The sequence below is a fragment of the Ambystoma mexicanum genome, chromosome 11 (assembly GCF_040938575.1).
Source record: "Ambystoma mexicanum isolate Mex_15411 chromosome 11, UKY_AmexF1_1, whole genome shotgun sequence".
Classification (NCBI taxonomy): Eukaryota; Metazoa; Chordata; class Amphibia; order Caudata; family Ambystomatidae; genus Ambystoma; species Ambystoma mexicanum.
The window spans coordinates 19070831-19088608 of record NC_090934.1 but is presented as its reverse complement, the minus strand read 5'-3'; the positions used below and the strand labels follow the sequence as shown (position 1 = coordinate 19088608).

General features: G+C 46.4%; 1 protein-coding gene across 20 annotated transcripts in view; it reads left to right on the top strand.

Annotated features, from left to right (window-relative positions):
- Positions 1–17778, top strand: part of MACF1 (microtubule actin crosslinking factor 1) — a 1825008-nt gene that overhangs the window by 950050 nt on the left and 857180 nt on the right. For 19 of the 20 annotated variants that reach the window (XM_069622429.1, XM_069622430.1, XM_069622431.1 and 16 more), the window contains 3 exons: positions 8955–9017; positions 12442–12662; positions 13563–13692. In XM_069622429.1, coding sequence (XP_069478530.1) covers positions 8955–9017; positions 12442–12662; positions 13563–13692 — 414 coding nt within the window. The remainder of the gene's footprint in view (positions 1–8954; positions 9018–12441; positions 12663–13562; positions 13693–17778) is intronic. The other variant, XM_069622418.1, reaches the window with a different exon arrangement.

The following is a 17778-nucleotide window of genomic DNA, read 5'->3' as shown; positions in this document are numbered from 1 at the left end:
CATCAAACTCCTGTGCCGGTACAACCTACTCTCCCAGTACGAGGGGTTAACAGTGCATCCTCAGCCCAACTCGATGAACTTGGCCATTTGGCTCCTGAAGTCATAGAGTTCGGACATCTTAATTTACTGCAAAGATGTATGGATATCTTGAAAGAGTCAAGAAAACCGAACACGAGGCACTGTTACTATGACAAATGAAAACAATTCCTAATTTGGTGCCAGAATAAACAAATCAGCCCTGTTGATTGTACTCCTTCTAATGCTGTAACCTAAATGCTCCACTTACTGGATGCAGGGTTAGTGTTTAACTCACTAAAAGTGCACCTGGCGGCCCTATCAGCCTACACCACTTCCCATTACAAGGTGTCATGGTGGAAGGTGGCAGTTGTTAAAGCATTTATGGAAGGGTTAAAAAGACCCCACCCTCCAATTTCTAACCCACCACCAGGTTGGGACCTTAATGTGGTACTTGCTAAGCTCATGGGACCACCCTTTGAGCCCATGCACAAGTCTAGTCTCAAACACCTGACTTACAAAACGGCCTTCTTAGTAGCCATTACTTCTATAAGAAGGGTCAGTGAAATCCAAGCTCTGTCAGTGCAGGATCCTTTGGTTTTACGCACTCACCCTAGGTTCTCACCTAAGTTCATTTCCAAATTCCATGTTAACCCATCTATTGAGCTACCGGCTTTCTTCCAGGAACCCAAAAGCTCTGCTGAAGTGAAACTCCACACACTAGATGTGAGGAGGGCAGTCCTTTAGTACGTAGACAAGACCAGACCGCTAAGAAAAACAGATCAACTGTTCATCTCCATAGCTCTAGGCAGAGGAGATCGCATCTCTAAAGGTTCCATCTCTAGGTGGATAGTCAGATGTATCCAACTGTGCTATTCCCTTTCAGATAAAACATTGCCTTTTACGCCGAGGGCCCACTCTACAAGAGGTACTGGAGCCACTATGGCCTTCATTGCAAATGTACCCCTGGATCGTATTTGGAAAGCAGATACATGGAGCACTATTCATACCTTTACTCAGCACTACTACACTCATTCCAAGACAGATACACAAGTGGGACAAGCGGTTCTAAGACATTTATTCACTCATGACCCTTCTCACATGCCACCCACCTCCTTCTTCTAACACTGCTCGCTAATCTATGCACAGCATGTGATCTAAGCAGATCTCACAAACATCAGAAGGGATACATTACTCACCGTAATTGTATTTCTGATGCTTGTATCTGCTTAGATTCACATGCACCCACCCTTCCTCCCCTCTGAAAGAAGGCGCATGGATGCTTGTAGTCTTATCTATCTATCTGCTTGGATGCTCTGTACTCGCGCTACTCCTCATGCTACCTCATGTCAGAAGAAATACAGTCTGAGGGGCCTACACGCTTGAGTGATCATGGGTACAGGGGACGTCACACTAGGGATAGTATTACTGGCACGCCCTGTTTGATGTCCCTTTTCGAGTTCCGAAAAACAAACTGTAATACTCTGCAGCTTCCACTAAATGTTGGCCTATGCACAGCATGTGAATCTAAGCAGATACAAGCATTAGAAATACGATTACGGTGATAGAATTTCCGTGGAGAAAAGCCCAGTGAGGGTTAATCCCGTGATGAAAGGACGTCGTACCAGCCAGGGGCGGGCTTCAGGCAAGACAAACAAAGGGCTCAAACCTGTCTGAACGCAGAGTGAAAGCCAAGAAAGACCTCACAAACGGAAAATGGCAAAAAAAGAAGACGGGGGCCATTTTAACAAAATGATCACCCATGGGTGCTCTAGTGCAGCTGAGGGTTCAGCATGCGGTAGAAAAGCACAATGGAAGGAAAAGGTAAACAACTGCCACCGCCATTTAAAGTAGTGAGGGTAACATAAACATGTTACAGGAGAAGGTAGGATAAGGGGCTACTAGGTAACCCCCCAGCACTCCACATACAATGGTGTGTGCTGGGCCTACAAAGAGAAAAGGAAAGTAAAGGTAATGTAACTTTACTATTCTTGGGAACTGTAGTTCACCCAAGAAAAATGTATTTAATTCAAAGGATTTCTCAGTGAAGGTGTTGTGTGTCACCATACAAAAAGCAGATCCCTGTGGAGTTTGTCAGACTCCAAAAACAGTGAAAACACAAAATCAAATCGGGTAAAAAACACACGAGAGAGGAAGAAAAAGGCCTCACTCACTCCAGGGTTAAAATGTAAAAGTCCTAAAGTGCAGCAAAGGGTTAAAATGTAAAAGTCCTAAAGTGCAGCAAAGGGTTAAAATGTAAAAGTCCTAAAGTGCAGCAAAGGGTTAAAATGTAAAAGTCCTAAAGTGCAGCAAAGGGTTAAAATTTAAAAGTCCTAAAGTCCAGCAAAGGGTTAAAATGTAAAAGTCCTAAAGTGCAGCAAAGGGTTAAAATGTAAAAGTCCTAAAGTGCAGCAAAGGGTTAAAATGTAAAAGTCCTAAAGTGCAGCAAAGGGTTAAAATGTAAAAGTCCTAAAGTCCAGCAAAAGAGCTGGGGGGTCTCTACGGTTTAAGGGAATTAGCACAGAAATGAAAATACTCCCTAACAAATTGCACCAGGGATATTTTATTTTAATCGCATGTCTGTATTCTGGGAGAAGCCTTTAGCTATTCGATACGTGATGCACCACCCACATTGCGCCAGAGTTAACAGAGCGGTTTACCATCCCAGGCAGAAATATGCAGATTAGGTTTTAGTAAAATACTACCCAAGTCAACTAAATACGAGGTAAAAGCAACTCCTGCTCATTAGGGCCCCTCACAGGAGTGTAGCTTGACTCATAGAGGGCAGGGCTCCCATAACAAGAGAAACTCATAGGCACAGCTTGATGCATGCATTGTGTGAAACTAGGAAATGAACTGTGGGCGTGTTGACATTTTGGGACGGGGAGCCTTCCAAATGAAACCCATCAATCACACTAGTGACAGCTGATGGATACTTGCTGTTCTGATCAGCTCTCAGTCACTGAGGATTGTGCTTCCCTAATTATCTGCACTGTCTGCCAGAAAGCATCTGTAGATCCATTCCTCGTGGGACTTAGACCTGGTTGCCGGATGCTCTCCATCGTTAAGTGGCGATTGCCTGGAGCCATGTATGGGGTCGCATAAGCAGCTCACAGTGCCTGGGGATCTCTAAGTTCGTGGGAGGTGAAGTGGTCATTCTTAATTATCAATAGCCCTGTCCTGCTGCTGGATCACTGACCGTCCTGCGAGAACCACAACTGCTGCTCGCCTGACCAGGATCTGACAACCACGGCCCCTGGCCCTCCTGCCATTTAACTGCAACTAATGTTTTTGTGTGTGTGTGTGGCTTGTGTATCTGGTTAGATTCACATGCTATGCATAAGTCCAGTAGTCCTGTAACATTATCCTTCGCCTACATGTACCGATGCAGGTGCGCCTACATACATCGACATCCACAGATTGTGATCAACCCGATTGGGGGGGGGGGGATAAAAGGCACAGTTTAACAAATTAGTGTTTTGCTCGATTCCAAGAATTGTTCTATGTTACACGATACGTTGCACGATCAATGCTGAATCGCTTGATATACATTAATATTCTGGACATCTAAGGCAAAAGCACAACCAGACTTCAAGTCTTTACCTCAAAAGGCATACACTGTGGGGGGGGGGGGAGAGGGGGTGTCTGAAAACCACTCACGTTAGACTGATTAGAATACCTGTGAGGCCCTTTTTTCATAACATTTCAAGCTCCCTGATATCTTCAGACCCAGTAGAGAATATTCCATTTAAATTCAGCACCTCCTGCCATTCTACCTTTCCCTGGGTTAACAGTCTCCCGAGAGAGAGAATATGGAGAAAAATGTCAAGCTTGTCAAGAGTTCAGGCCTAAAACACTCAAAGAACGCAGAACCCAGCGCTGGGCCGCATGTGCAATGCAACTGCAAAAGTGACAGGGTGAGCCGACCGCTACTGCTGTTCATTTAGAGGCGAAGAGAGCGAAAGCAACGGGCATTCTGCTGAGAAACCTCGTCTTCTCACTGCCTGTGCCCCGCTCTGTAGGGCGGAGCTCCCGTCTTGCTGAGGAAATCACACCTGCGTGCATAAAGGCTGGACATTCTAAAGTAAAACATTGCACACGCTATGTGCATCCGAAGTCAAGCATAGATGCTTAGATTGCTCTGAAAACAAAAATAGACCACACCCATTTCTAAACACATTTGCCTCACTGAACTCTTTTCCTCCTTTGAAGCACTGGGACTCCCCAAAGTTCCACAATCCTCGGACTGTTGGCCTTCTTTTACATAAAGTGTATAAGAATATGTATGTATCTATGTATGTATAGATATATTTTCTTTTTTTCAAGGAAAAAACTTTAGTTGAAGTGCAGTTAAGGTGACTAAACTTAACGCAACAAAACCCTTGAAATTCAGCACGTTGGAAACCAAGGACCGGCTTAACTTGGCGCGCTCCCGTTGATCTCCCCTATAATGCCATATTCCCCATAATGCCATTTTTAATGGCATTGTCAATCCCTTCTCTTTTAATATATATGTGCTCTTGGGCTGTGCAACGGGAACGCTCCGAGTTAAGCAGGTCCTGGGTTTCCCAATGTGCTGAATTTCAAGGATTTCGCTGCATTCAGTTTAGTCACCATAAGTGCACTTCAAGTGAAGTTTTTCCCTTGAATTTGAAGGGTTTTGTTATATCATCGGCTTTTTGATTTTTTTCTCTGCCACGTCCCTGCCCACTGTATATTTCACAGTGCCCATGGCCTTTGGCCATCCCAGTGTGCACGGCCTTCGACCGTGCCCACTATATATTTTGCATCACCACTGACCATGGCTAGTGGGCTTTTCGGCACCACTGTATATTTTTCAGTGACTTCGGCCATTGCCAGTGGGCACGGCATTCGGCTGTGCCCACGGTATATTTCTCAGCACCACTGTCCATGGCCTTCGTCCATGCCCACTGTATATTTTACAACACTATCAGACCTTCATCCGTTTAAAACACTACCAAGCCACGGACCATTACCCCCCAACCTCACTGTAGCTGTATAAATTGCCAATATTTTAGTTTGTTTTACTTTTTCTCCATAACCGTGGCCGTCCAATGGTTTTCACTTTACTCTTGACCAAAAATTGAACTTGTTTGTATATGGGAAAATTAATGGCTGGAGGGAGGGGGGGAGCTGGTCCAACATATCACCAATAACATAATTAAAAATAGCCTGGACGCAGCAGAGACAGCAGGCCAGCAGATGGCAGGGGCAGCCATCAAGTGATAGGCCTGGTTAAGAGGGACTGGTTATAAAGCAGAAACTCAAGCTACCCTGTTAGAAAGACCAGTAGATTAGTCTCAGTTATTTGGACAGAAGTAGATAAAGCTCTTGAAAGAGCTAAAAAATAATAACAATGCTCTGAAACCCCTAGTTTAGATATTGGGCAAAAGCTTTCAAGCGGTCATGTCGAACCATAAAACATGTACAGACAAGTACCCAACAGACTAAGGTTGAGAAGGGTTCCCATCAACTCAGGACAGGGTCAGGTCCTTGACCCCGTCGCAAGCCATGTTCAGACTGGTTGCACCAAATGTAGGCAAGCATGGCCACATAACACTTGTCGTGGCTTTACCCTTGATGTTTAGTAGAACACCACCATGCCACAGTATGAAAATATATCCAGACTGACTGCACCAATGTAGACAAGTCTAGTCATGTAAGAGCACTTACCTTTTGTTTATCCAGGATGCCAACTAAAAAATATCTTTGGTTAGGCATGAACTGTTCCAGTAATAGCTCTGAATTATGAGCCCGTTTCCCAAATAGCGGTGGCTCTTTTGCTTGGTTTGGTCTTTGTGGATGCGCCTTCTCCTCCTTTGTGTTCCCAATTTCCCAAGAGTAATGAGACGGGTGTTTTGCAATGTCTTGGGTCAGCAAATGATACTGTCTCCAGGGCTTGAGAAATCAAATGGGACAGCCGTCCTCTTCGGTCAGGTGCAAGAATCATGGTGGCCAGGTGATCCTGGCTGATAGCTACTTGTGCCTCCAACAATTATACTGCCCTTTGCAATGCATGACTAGGCTCCGTTTGGTTCTCCCGTATTGCAGAAACCTGTTTTCCCCAATGTTTTGTCTAGCACTCTGGGGCCCACAGGCCTAAATTTATATATGATATGGCATTTACAAGTGTTTCAAGGCACGACGAGACAAGGGAGGGGAACAGAAGGATGACAAAAACAATGATCTTACTGAGCTAAATGACATTGAGATAGTGCAAGCGCAGAGGAGAAGGGAGGGGGAAAAGTGCCAGGGGAAGGGGAGGAAGGGCAAGTGCCAGACACAGGATCAAAAACAACAAGTAGTGCAGCCTATCATGGAGCCGGTTCAGCAGGATGGCATGGCTGACCATGTCAAAGGCAGATGAGAGGTCCAAGTAAGGTAAGGACAGAGGGGTGATTAGCATCAAGGAGGAGTAATCTGACGAGCAATCCGGCTCTGTTAGCAGAATGGGCTAAACTTGCATTCAGATAACAGGGATTGGTGGGGAGAAAGAATGGAGGAGGAACGGTTATCATTTCCATATAAACCGATGATGGAATATTGAAATGTAAAAGGAAGTGGCTGGATGGAGAAAAGTCGACAAAGGGTCCGGGTGAAGAGAGGAAGGGTGATTCAAAGACAGTAATGGCAGATGCCAAGAGCATGGGTCTCTACTCGTGAAGGGAGGGCAAGGTGTGGTCAAAAAGGGATGCAAGATGGCAGATGCCAAGAGCATGGGTCTCTACTCGTGAAGGGAGGGCAAGGTGTGGTCAAAAAGGGATGCAAGATGGCAGATGCCAAGAGCATGGGTCTCTACTCGTGAAGGGAGGGCAAGGTGTGGTCAAAAAGGGATGCAAGATGGCAGATGCCAAGAGCATGGGTCTCTACTCTTGAAGGGAGGGCAAGGTGTGGTCAAAAAGGGATGCAAGATGGCAGATGCCAAGAGCATGGGTCTCTACTCGTGAAGGGAGGGCAAGGTGTGGTCAAAAAGGGATGCAAGATGGCAGATGCCAAGAGCATGGGTCTCTACTCGTGAAGGGAGGGCAAGGTGTGATCAAAAAGGGATGCAAGATGGCAGATGGCAAGAGCATGGGTCACTACTCGTGAAGGGAGGGCAAGGTGTGGTCAAAAAGGGATGGCAGATGCCAAGAGCATGGGTCTCTACTCGTGAAGGGAGGGCAAGGTGTGATCAAAAAGGGATGCAAGATGGCAGATGCCAAGAGCATGGGTCTGTACTCGTGAAGGGAGGGCAAGGTGTGGTCAAAAAAGGATGCAAGGTAGGTTGGTGGTTAAGGATGATTTTTGGAAGCGTGTAGCCTCATAAAAAGCCAATAGTTGGCCTCACTGGTAAGGGAGGCGAGAAGCAGGCATGATCCGGTAACAAGGACTTTAGCGGGCCAGGATTCCTATCCATATGAGGGTGGTGAGGAGGGTGCAGGGCAGGGGAGCAATGAGCTAAAAAACAGGGTATTCAAAGGACTGCAGTCGGCCAGGACTCCTAGAGCTGAGAATGATGTTGAGGGCATGGGAGCAACAAGCTTAACAGCGGTTTATCTAAAGTGGACTGGAGGGATATCAAATGAAGGATGTGGATGGAAGGTTAAGTCTTGGTGATCATGTGTCCAAACTTTCTACTGCACTTCTCAGGTTGGTAAGAGTGGGAGAAGGTGGCGCCATCTATATGAAGGGCAGCAAGTGTGGATGTGTCTTGGGGTTGTCGGTACAGGTCTTACTTGGATGGTCTAGCAGAAGACTCTTGATTCAAGAGGAAAAATTCTAGGCTGTCCATGTTATTCTTGGAAGAGTAGGATGAGAGAAGATCTTACCTGGGACTTTCAAAAGTGTTAAGAAACAAGATGGATGAAAAGAAGGAAGCAATTGGAAGAGGCTGAAGGGACAAACCCGAGCTTGAGCAGCATAGACAAAAGACAAGAACAAGGGAAACCAAGTGTGTTGGCAACAAAGTAATAGAAGGCAGAGTTGGGTCCTGGAAGATCGCAACACACTCGTCAATTACTGAAGGTGCTTTTCTATTCTATTATTCAGGAAGTGCAGGAAAGCAATTATGATTTGGGGCATATGCCAAATAAATAATGCAGGCAGCAATCCTTAAATGGTGTAGTGCCTGTTGCACCTCAGCAGTGCCATGTGACAACACGCCAGGGATGCCTGTAGCGGTGGCAGACCCCTCCCCCCCAGCACTGGGGAGCATGGCAGGGATCTAATGGAGTCCCAATTATTGATAGGTCTGCATACGACCACCCAGCCGCCTACACTCCCACAACCCGGTTTGTGTCGTGTTGGAGGTTGAGCCAAGTCTCTGTAATGACCATGACCACAATCTGTGGGCTATCAAAGTGGAAGAGCTCTGTGAAACAGGAGGTTTTTTTGCAAAGAGATTGTGCCTTTTTAAGCCCAAGAGTGAGGATAGAGATGGAGAGTAGATCAGGCAGGATTGACGGAGGCAGCCATGATGCCTTTTGTGGGTGGTGCATAGTGCACAGATGGGATAGGAGGGGGGCTGTAGAAGATTAGAGTGGGGCTTATGCTGTGCAAGCATGGAATGCTCATGAGAAGGGTCGGGAGGAGTCTGAAAGTGCATTGTGAGTATGTGATTTAAGGTGAGGGGGTTCTGGTGTGTTAATTGTGTGAGGTCAGATGCAGTTACTCTAGGCCATTGGTGACAGGGTAGCAGGGTGCTTACTAGCCGGTGGTGTACACAACAATCATTAATCAGGTTGGTAAGAAGACCTTAACGGTCAATGTGGTGACAGGGTTTGTTGACTGGGGTGCCTGGTGTAAGAGTGGTGGCTGTTGGATATCATGGTCTGCAGGTACAATTGACAGCATGCTGTTGTGCAGAATACTTTGTCCTCGCACGTCTTCATCACGCGCCTGTACTGTGATGTCCATCTGTCTCCTTGTCCTATGTGCAGGTTCTGCCCTTCCCGAATCAGGAGGCGCTGCAGGCAGTGTGAACGGATACCATACCTGCAAAGGTGAGCGTGCCTTAGTGCTACTGCACACTCCTTGTGCAAAGGAGACTCATTGTCACCTGCCATTGTCTCATCTGTTGTGTGACTAATGCTTTGGTATGTTGTACTGTCCATGCAATGTGTGCATATGACGTTCTCCTCGCTTGTGTATTCCTGGCCTGACTAACGTGTTTGCATGTTTTACTATCAGGGTAATTTGTGTGTATGATTTATCTACTATGTCTGGTGATGATGGTGTGTAGTTTGTGTGTGTATGCGTGCACCAGACGCTTCTAATTCTAATGTGGTGTTGGGAAAGATTTATTTTGTGCAACTTTCTCACTAACTCAATGTAACCTCCAGCACATCTGCTGACTGATATGGACCCTACCTAAACCTTTGGTGCATGAGGTCTTTATAACCCCTCATTTACCTGCCTGACTCACTGGTGAGCCCCTAAGGCAACTGCAGCAGGAGCCCTAGACCACTATTGACACTTAAGGAGCAGCAGTACTACCTCCCATAAGTAGAGTGCTGCAGGGAAACACATTCCCTTTTCTTTTCCTATATATGGTACTGTATTAATTTTTGATGTTACCTCAATGGGTTGGTCGCAACGTTTATTATTTTTTATTTTTGTAAAGATGCACTAGCATGCATTGTTGCCCGAAATGGTTGTACCTGAAAGTTTAAGCCTTTGGATGCCTTTTCTTTGTGGCCCTTCTTCCTCGGTAGGGTAGGAAGTGACCATATTTAGGCATGCACTTTTGCGGCTTCCTTGAAGGAGCCCAGTGTATTGAACTGTCTGACACTGTTTATCGGGGTCAGATAACCCCAATATACAAACAATCAAGAGTGATGTCACTGTTGCTGGGCTGTGGGCCCTCTGCTTCAATGATCACAGGCCCTTCTATTGGTAGGTTGGGTGGGAGATCTCGAGCCAAGAATCTGAAGCTGGCGAGAAGACAGAAGGACGCTGGTGGACTGCTGTTGGAACTACCATGGCTAAGCCAGTGCCCACTAGGTGAAAATCTGCCCTTCGATGAACAGTGAAGTCCTGGCGATCGAGGCTCACCCTCCCTTGGGTGTGATGGTCCTTCTCTCATGTCCTCACCCGGTGTAACTCTGAAGAGTTGGTGGGCCTCTTTTTGACTAAGATCCTCTAAAGTGAGGCCTCCTCCTCTCCAGGACTTCTCCAGCCCAGTGGCTCAATTTCCTGCAGGCACTCTTGTTGTATTACTTGGACCTTCTTGTCCGGCTGCTATTGCTCTTCATCAAGGAGAGGGGCCTGTCTGGAGCTTGAGTCCATCTGTCCTGTTGCATTGTGCTGGTTATCCCTGTGCAGGATCGATCCAACTGCATCACCCATCTTCTGCATATTTGGAGCCCTCCTAGGTTGCAGAATTCCAAAGCAGAATTTTCTTCATTTCAGCCAAGGGTCCATCCTAGTGGTGATTCAATTTGTTAACTCGCTGATCGAAACCGGAACCACCAAATCGCCAGACCAACCTGTCAGGCATGTTCTCCTGACGGAGCCTTGCACCCACAACCCATGGAATCTCCAGAAACTGGGCCAATGGTGAGAGCAGTTGTGCCCAATGATTCCAACTTACATGGGGGTGTCGTTTTGAGGTTCCAGGGGCTGGGTTAGCTACCTGGCATTGCGCTCCCATGTTCGTTAAATGACTGGTCATAAAACCCATTTTAGCAACTACCTTTTGTCTTGACATAGGTGGTGGAGCCTGGTTGTAGAAATCCTGTCTGGGGTCTACGTGGCCAATTGGTAGTAGTAGCTGCACTTCTACACAGGAAACTTGTTTTCTACATATGCATTTTCCTTCAGTATCCAAAACCTTGACTATGGAATTGAGCCCTGTGTAACTCTAAGGGAGATTTCTGAGGGTTTTTAAAATCCCTCAAAGACTACTTTAAACCAAGGTACTTGGGCCGGGAGATAGTCTAGGGACAACGCCCTTGACGTGGAAACAAGACCGTGCAGCAGAGGGTTCAATACCAGTCCCGTATATTCCGGAATGAAGCCCGATATAAACATTTAATGTTATTTTATTACCTGAGACATTGTCTTGGGATGGGGGAGTGGAGGGGCTGTAAGTGTTGTTTTGGTGTTACCTTATAATCCTATGGTATACAGTAAATGTGTCTAATATCATTTTCCCATACTTAAGCTGTGTAACAGTGCTGATAAAAAGGTATTTGAAATCTTAAGTGTGATTGGTAACCCATTTTCTGGACACTCAACTGTGATTGTGAATATTGTGAATTTAACTACCTATGAAGTTTACTTAACTTAATGCAAGTGTGTATTAAATACGTGTGCTTACTTTTGGTAATTACGGTTGTGGACAATCATTGCTTAGCAGTCTCTGAATTTGTCGACCGTACTTCCCACCAGTCATCTCCCTGACAGGTCTAAGCCTTACTGCTCAGTCTCTCTGCCCAGACGGAGTTTGGGTAGACTTTGTGTCTCTACCTGTTTGATCCACAAGGTTGTCTTCCCAGATTTGTACCACAGAAGTGGTTCTGAAACACCCTTCTGACATGTGGTCTCTCATGTGGCCTCCCATCACAGCTCAGCACTCTGTTAGAGTGAGGGTTGGAAACAAACATTCTGCTCTTGACGACAATGACTTGGCAGCTGAGCCAGCTGCAAAAGGGTAAGGAATTTAAGTTAGAAGCTGCTAGCCAGGCCGAAAGTCTGTTAAACCCTCAGTTACCCATATATCACACTGGTTCCTACTCCCCTACTTCCTTTATGGCACCGTGGCTTCCCACATGTAGGCCTCCTGGCCTGCACTTGAGTAACAATCTCACTCCTCCGTGGGTGGGCCATGACCGATCCTTCGTGGCGACCCCATCACATGGAAGATTTGAGCTGCCTACACCCCTATGTTAAGGATATACAAATGTGCTTCTGGCCCATTCCATGGTAACCTATGTTACGTCATTTGGTGTCTGATCCTGAAGCTCTTTTCAGCGTCTTGGTGCACTGTGTCAATGTGCTATTTGTTTGAGTCTTAACGGGATTTGTCATGTTGCAGGCGTCTAATAGTGTTCGCCTCAGCACTGTTATGCCATGCTGCCATTGGTCCCATTACATCCTGGAAATGTCTACTGGTAGTGCCAGTGATGCTTGGCAATGTATATCATCATGGTTGGCTGAGCTACTGGTGGTGTGCCTTGCAGCCTGCTTGTGGTGTGCTCCACTGGGTATGCTGGATCTGTGCCCATAGGATGGTGGAGGGGGCTGCATTAGAGTGTGGGATGTGTGTTTTGATGCCTTGTGGTATTGTCCTACAGTGTGCGAGTGGTATCCCTGCACGCCGGCGTGTCACGTGGCCTACTGTTATTGTGGACCACAGAACTCTTCCACTGTGCACCACCAGAGCACTCTACTGCTCGGTAGATAATGCTTTCTTTTCTTCCTTAGATCTGACAGAGATTCAGTGTCATGTTTCTGATGTGAGCCAGAGGTATGATGCCCTCGGGTCAGTCCTTCAGGATCGCGAGGAGAAGCTGCTGGCCATGCAAAGGAAAATACAGGAAGTCCAGGAAGAGACAGCGGCACTATTCCAATGGCTGGAGACAAAAGAACAAATCCTATCATCTATGGACTCGTCACCAAGCACGGCACAGGCTGAGCAGAATAAGGTGAGCAAGAGCTGCCTGCAAAGCCATAGCTTGAAGCCAAGAGGCAGGGCAGGGTAAGCAGCTGCTGGAAGATGTAATGGGAAGTGGCTCAAAACGTAGTAGAAGGATCACAGGGCATCCAGGCAACGTTCCTGATACTGTCTGAGGATAGAGGGGTGGCATTAAGTTCAGAGTGCAGAGACGCTCACTAGGCTGTGTTAGAGAGGAAGTGATTGGGCTCGATCCAGAAGTCAGGGGCGCTCACAAGTCTATGCTAAAGGGGAAGTGAATGGGCTCCATTCAGAAGGCAGAGGTGCTCATTTGGCTGTACTAGAGGAGAAGTGAGGCGCTTACTTGGCTGTGATAGAGCAGACATGATTTGGCTATCTCCAGAAGGCAGATGCACGCACTTGGCTTTGCTAGAGGAGAAGTAATTGAGTACCATTCATAAGGCAGAGGCGCTCGCTTGGATGTGCTAGAGGGGAAGTGATTGGCAGAGGCACCCAATTGGCTGTGCTGGAGGCGAAGTGATCTAGCTCGATCCAGAAGGCAGAGGCACTCACTTGGCTGTGCTAGAGGCGAAGTGGTTGGGCTGCATTCAGTAGGCAGATGCTCTCAGTTGGCTGTGCGAGAGGAGAAGTGATTGGGCACCATTCAGAAGGCAGAGTCACTCGTTTTGCCGTTGTAGAGAAGTGATTGGGCCCCATTCAGATTGCTGAGGCGCTTGCTTGGCTGTGCTACAGGGGAAGTGATTGGGCTTCATTCAGATTGCAGAGGCGCTTGCTTGGCTGTGCTACAGGGGAAGTGATTGGGCTCCATGTTGAAAGCAGAGACGCTCACTTTGCTGTGCTAAGGAAAGTTGCAATGTGGTAAGGTGCTTGTATGATGCGGTCCACATTCTTAGTAAACTTGTATCCATAGGCACTGCTGACTGAACTGGAACAGAACTCTGGGAAGGTTGAGCAATTAAAGGAAGCACTGTGTAGCTTGCTCGAGAAGTACCCAAACTCTCCAGAGGCCAAGAGTTGGCAGACAATGCTGGAGGACCTTGGTAAGTGGAGATGCTTTGATTTTTGGATATTGTTGTGTGCTAAAATCCACATGCCTGCCAGTGCCTAGCCCCATCGAAGACTGCAGCACTTGTAAAGCTGAGAGCCCTGCAGATGGCTGATAAATGACTGACTCCTGCAAGTAGCCAAGTCACAGGAGAGTGATAAAAGCTACAGGCACAGTGACAACTAAAAGGTCTGGTATTTTATTTCATAAGGAGGGGCCTCCTCGGGCCCCTCCAATAAAGCGTGAGACCATCTTTGGTCTCGGTATAGGAGATCACCGGCTTCTTAAAGGATTATAGTGTATAAATTGATAGACACCATCGATTGTTTACTAGAATCCTGACGTCTTATCTGTTTTTTCTGAGCCAGCTTAAGGACGGGTAGTGCCGGGCAGGGGTAAGAGGAGGAATATGGCACTACCGTCCATCTGCTCACTCCCATGTGAAAGCCAGAGTTATTCTTTAAAGGGTCTCATGCTCATAGGGATATGTTTCCACGTACATTTCTGTTCATAGAGAATAGCAACTTTTTGTCCATTTTCCAGTTGAAATTGAGGCAACCTACTTTGTACATGGCACACTTTTTCTATACATTCAAATTGCCAGCTACTGGCCAGCCATCAAAAAGTCACCTGCCACCTCAGTTCTATACATGCACACAACACACCATTACCTACTCGGCAAGAGTCAAATATCACTAGGCAATGACTAGTGCTGAGTGCAAACTTTGCACCCTGTTATAAAGCATCTGATCAAGAGATTTCAACTTGCGCAAAATATATTCTTTAATCATTTAACTCAGTATTACCAATTTACTGCCCTTTAAACCTATGTGTATCTTTTCAGTATGTGTGTTTGTATGAAGATACACCTTTTGGCTTTAGAGACACATACATCATTACAGGACAATTTATGAAGAACAGAATTTTCAAGTCACCTTCTAGCGCACCTAAAGTGTAGAGGGCACTACTATTTAAGAACAATTTTTGGAAGATCATTTTTGGAATAAAAAAGCCTCATGATAAAACAAACATGATTTTTGGAACATCATTTAACCTATAGTTAGCGTTAACTTCAGGTGCGCTAGAAGGTGACTTGAAAATTCTGTTCTTCATAAATTGTGACACACTCGGCAGTCTGAGTGTTACTAGTCACCACCAAGCAGCACCCAAATGACCTTTACCAAAATAAAAACACTGTCAACCAAAGACCAATTCGCTATCAATTGTATTTGAGACTGCAAATGTATAAACAATCATTATAGGACAAGGTTACCCGGTAGACGGTACCAGTGGTTTTGACTTTCCTGGAAGGGGTAAAAAGGAACACATCCACCAGCCAGAAGTTGAGATCTGAATGATTATCTACGCACACTCATGCTTCCACCTTTTGAATCCATGCATGAATGCTCACTAAAATGCTTGAGTGCAAGGTTGCTTTTGGAATAGCGGTGCTCTCTATCCTAAGAGATAGTGAACGGCTGCTCTTGGAATACCAGTCCTCGCTATCCTTCAAGTTAGTGAACGGCTGCTCTTGGAATAGCAGTCCCCTCTTCTATCCATCGAGTTAGTGAACGGGACTGCCTTTGGAATATCAGTCCTGTCTATCCTTTGAGTTAGTGAATGGCTGCTTTTGGAATAGCCGTCCTCTCTATCCTTTGAGTTGGTTAACGGCTGCTTTCGGAATAACCACCCTCTCTATCCTTAGTGTTAGTGAACGGGGCAACCTTTGGAATATCAGTCCTCTATCCGAGTAAGTGAGCGGCTGCTTTTGGAATAGCCGTCCTCTCTATGCTTCGAGTTAGTTAATGGGGCTGCCTTTGGAATAGCCATCCTCTCTATCCTTTGAGTAAGTGAACAGGGCTGCTTTGGAATATCAGTCCTCTCTATCCTTAGTTAGTGAACAGCTGCTCTGGGAATAGCAGTCCTCTCTATCCTTAGAGTTCGTGAACAGCTGCTCTTGGAATAGCAGTCCTCTCTATCCATTGAGTTAGTAAACAGCTGCTTTTGTAATAGCAGTCCTCTCTATCCTTTCAGTTAGAGAACGTCTGCTTTTGGAATAGCAGTCCTCTCTATCCTTTGAGTTAGTGAACAGCTGTGTTTGGAATAGCCGTCCTCTCTATCCTTTGAGTTGGTTAACGGCTGCTTTCGGAATAACCACCCTCTCTATCCTTAGTGTTAGTGAACGGGGCAACCTTTAGAATATCAGTCCTTCCTATCCGATAAGTGAGTGGCTGCTTTTGGAATAGCCGTCCTCCATATCCTTTGAGTAAGTGAACAGGGCTGCTTTGGAATATCAGTCCTCTCTATCTTTTGAGTTGGTGAACTGCTGCTCTTGGAATAGCAGTCCTCTCTATCCTTAGTTAGTGAACAGCTGCTCTGGGAATAGCAGTCCTCTCTATCCTTAGAGTTGGTGAACAGCTGCTCTTGGAATAGCAGTCCTCTCTATCCTTTCAGTTAGAGAACGGCTGCTTTTGGAATAGCAGTCCTCTCTATCCTTTGAGTTAGTGAACAGCTGCTTTTGGAATAGCAGTCCTCTCTATCCTTAGAATAAGTGAACAGCTGGCAAAAATATTGGAACTACATTTCGTTTGCTGCACAGGAACTCCCCATCCTAGATTTTCACCAAAGTTCACCTCTCAATTGCATGTTTGCCAAACTATTGAGCTGCTAGCAATACTTTAAGAACCACACAAACATGACTAGAAAGACCTACAGACACTGTGTGTGATCTAGACAAGAAACGGTTGCGTACTTCTAGTCATTCATTCATAATAACCATCACTGAGAAGCCAAGTGTGCAAGTCCTTCTTCCAAAGAGGGCAACCAGAGGAATGCATTTAATCCTCCTAGCCTCTTGATTGGACCAAAGGTATTAGGAAAGCTGCCCAGCTCTCCTCAGCTGGAGTACATCAATATTACATCCAGGCACACTCCCTTACACAGTAGTTGGTTTAACTCACATGACACTTTGGTTGGGACATCAGGTAACCTAAGCCAGCAGAGATGGGAGGACGAGGAAAACACCCTGATGCTCTATCCACACAGAAGGACGCAAGACCACTAAGAGGCAGAAAGGGGGTCTAACCTGGGCTGCATCGGAACGCATCTATGAGTTCTAAAATGGCACCCCTAATATCACCAAGCCCTGATACCACTAGAGAACTGAGTGCAAGGTAAAACCCAGAAAGTACAGAGGGTGGGGGCAGGGTCCAAAGGTTTGCAGGAACAAGTAGCAAGAAGAGCCAATAAAATTGTCTATGTGTCAAAGCCAAGGGAAATCCAGCAGACCAGATGAAAGAAACAGTACAAGATCAAGAATACCAATGGGTTATATGTGATTGCCACCCTAACCCGGCTTATTTGAACCCCTTACTGCATTACCCCATATATATATATATATATATTTCTGAGGCTTGTGGAATCTGCTTAGATCACATGCTGTGCATAGGCCGACATCTAGTGGAAGCTGCGGAGTATTACAGTTTGTTTTTCGAAACTCGAAAATGGGCGTCGACACAGGCGTGCCAGTAATACTATCCCTAGTGTGACGTCCACTGTACCCAAGATCCCTCACGCGTCTGGGATCCTCAGATTGTTTTTTTTCGCCATACTGGTCGGAAGCATCTTGCGGAGTCCCCTGGCCTTAGCCATACTTTTGCTAATATCGCAATTTAAAATTATTTATTGACATCCTTCCCCACCCCAACGTCGACCATCGACACTCGACGACGGCTGGAGAAGACATCGACCGTCGGCTGCTGCACGACGGATCTGGGCCTCGGAAGGCCGCTGGCCTCGGCCCGGGCCTAGTAGGCCGCTGGCCTCGGCCCTGCAAGTAGGGAGAGTGGGGGGTGGTACATACTCTTCACTCTTGGTATATAGGTACACCTTATATATTTCCTACACTTACCAGCCCGCTGCCTCAAGGTGCGTATGGAGGGTACCCCTTTCCAATTCTGCCCCAAGTGCAACCGCAAATACCCTTGGGTCGACAGGCACGCCACGTGCAATCTCTGCTTGCCGAGGGACCACCCCGAAGCGAACTGCAGAGCGTGTAGTAGGTTTAAGCCTAAGACACTTA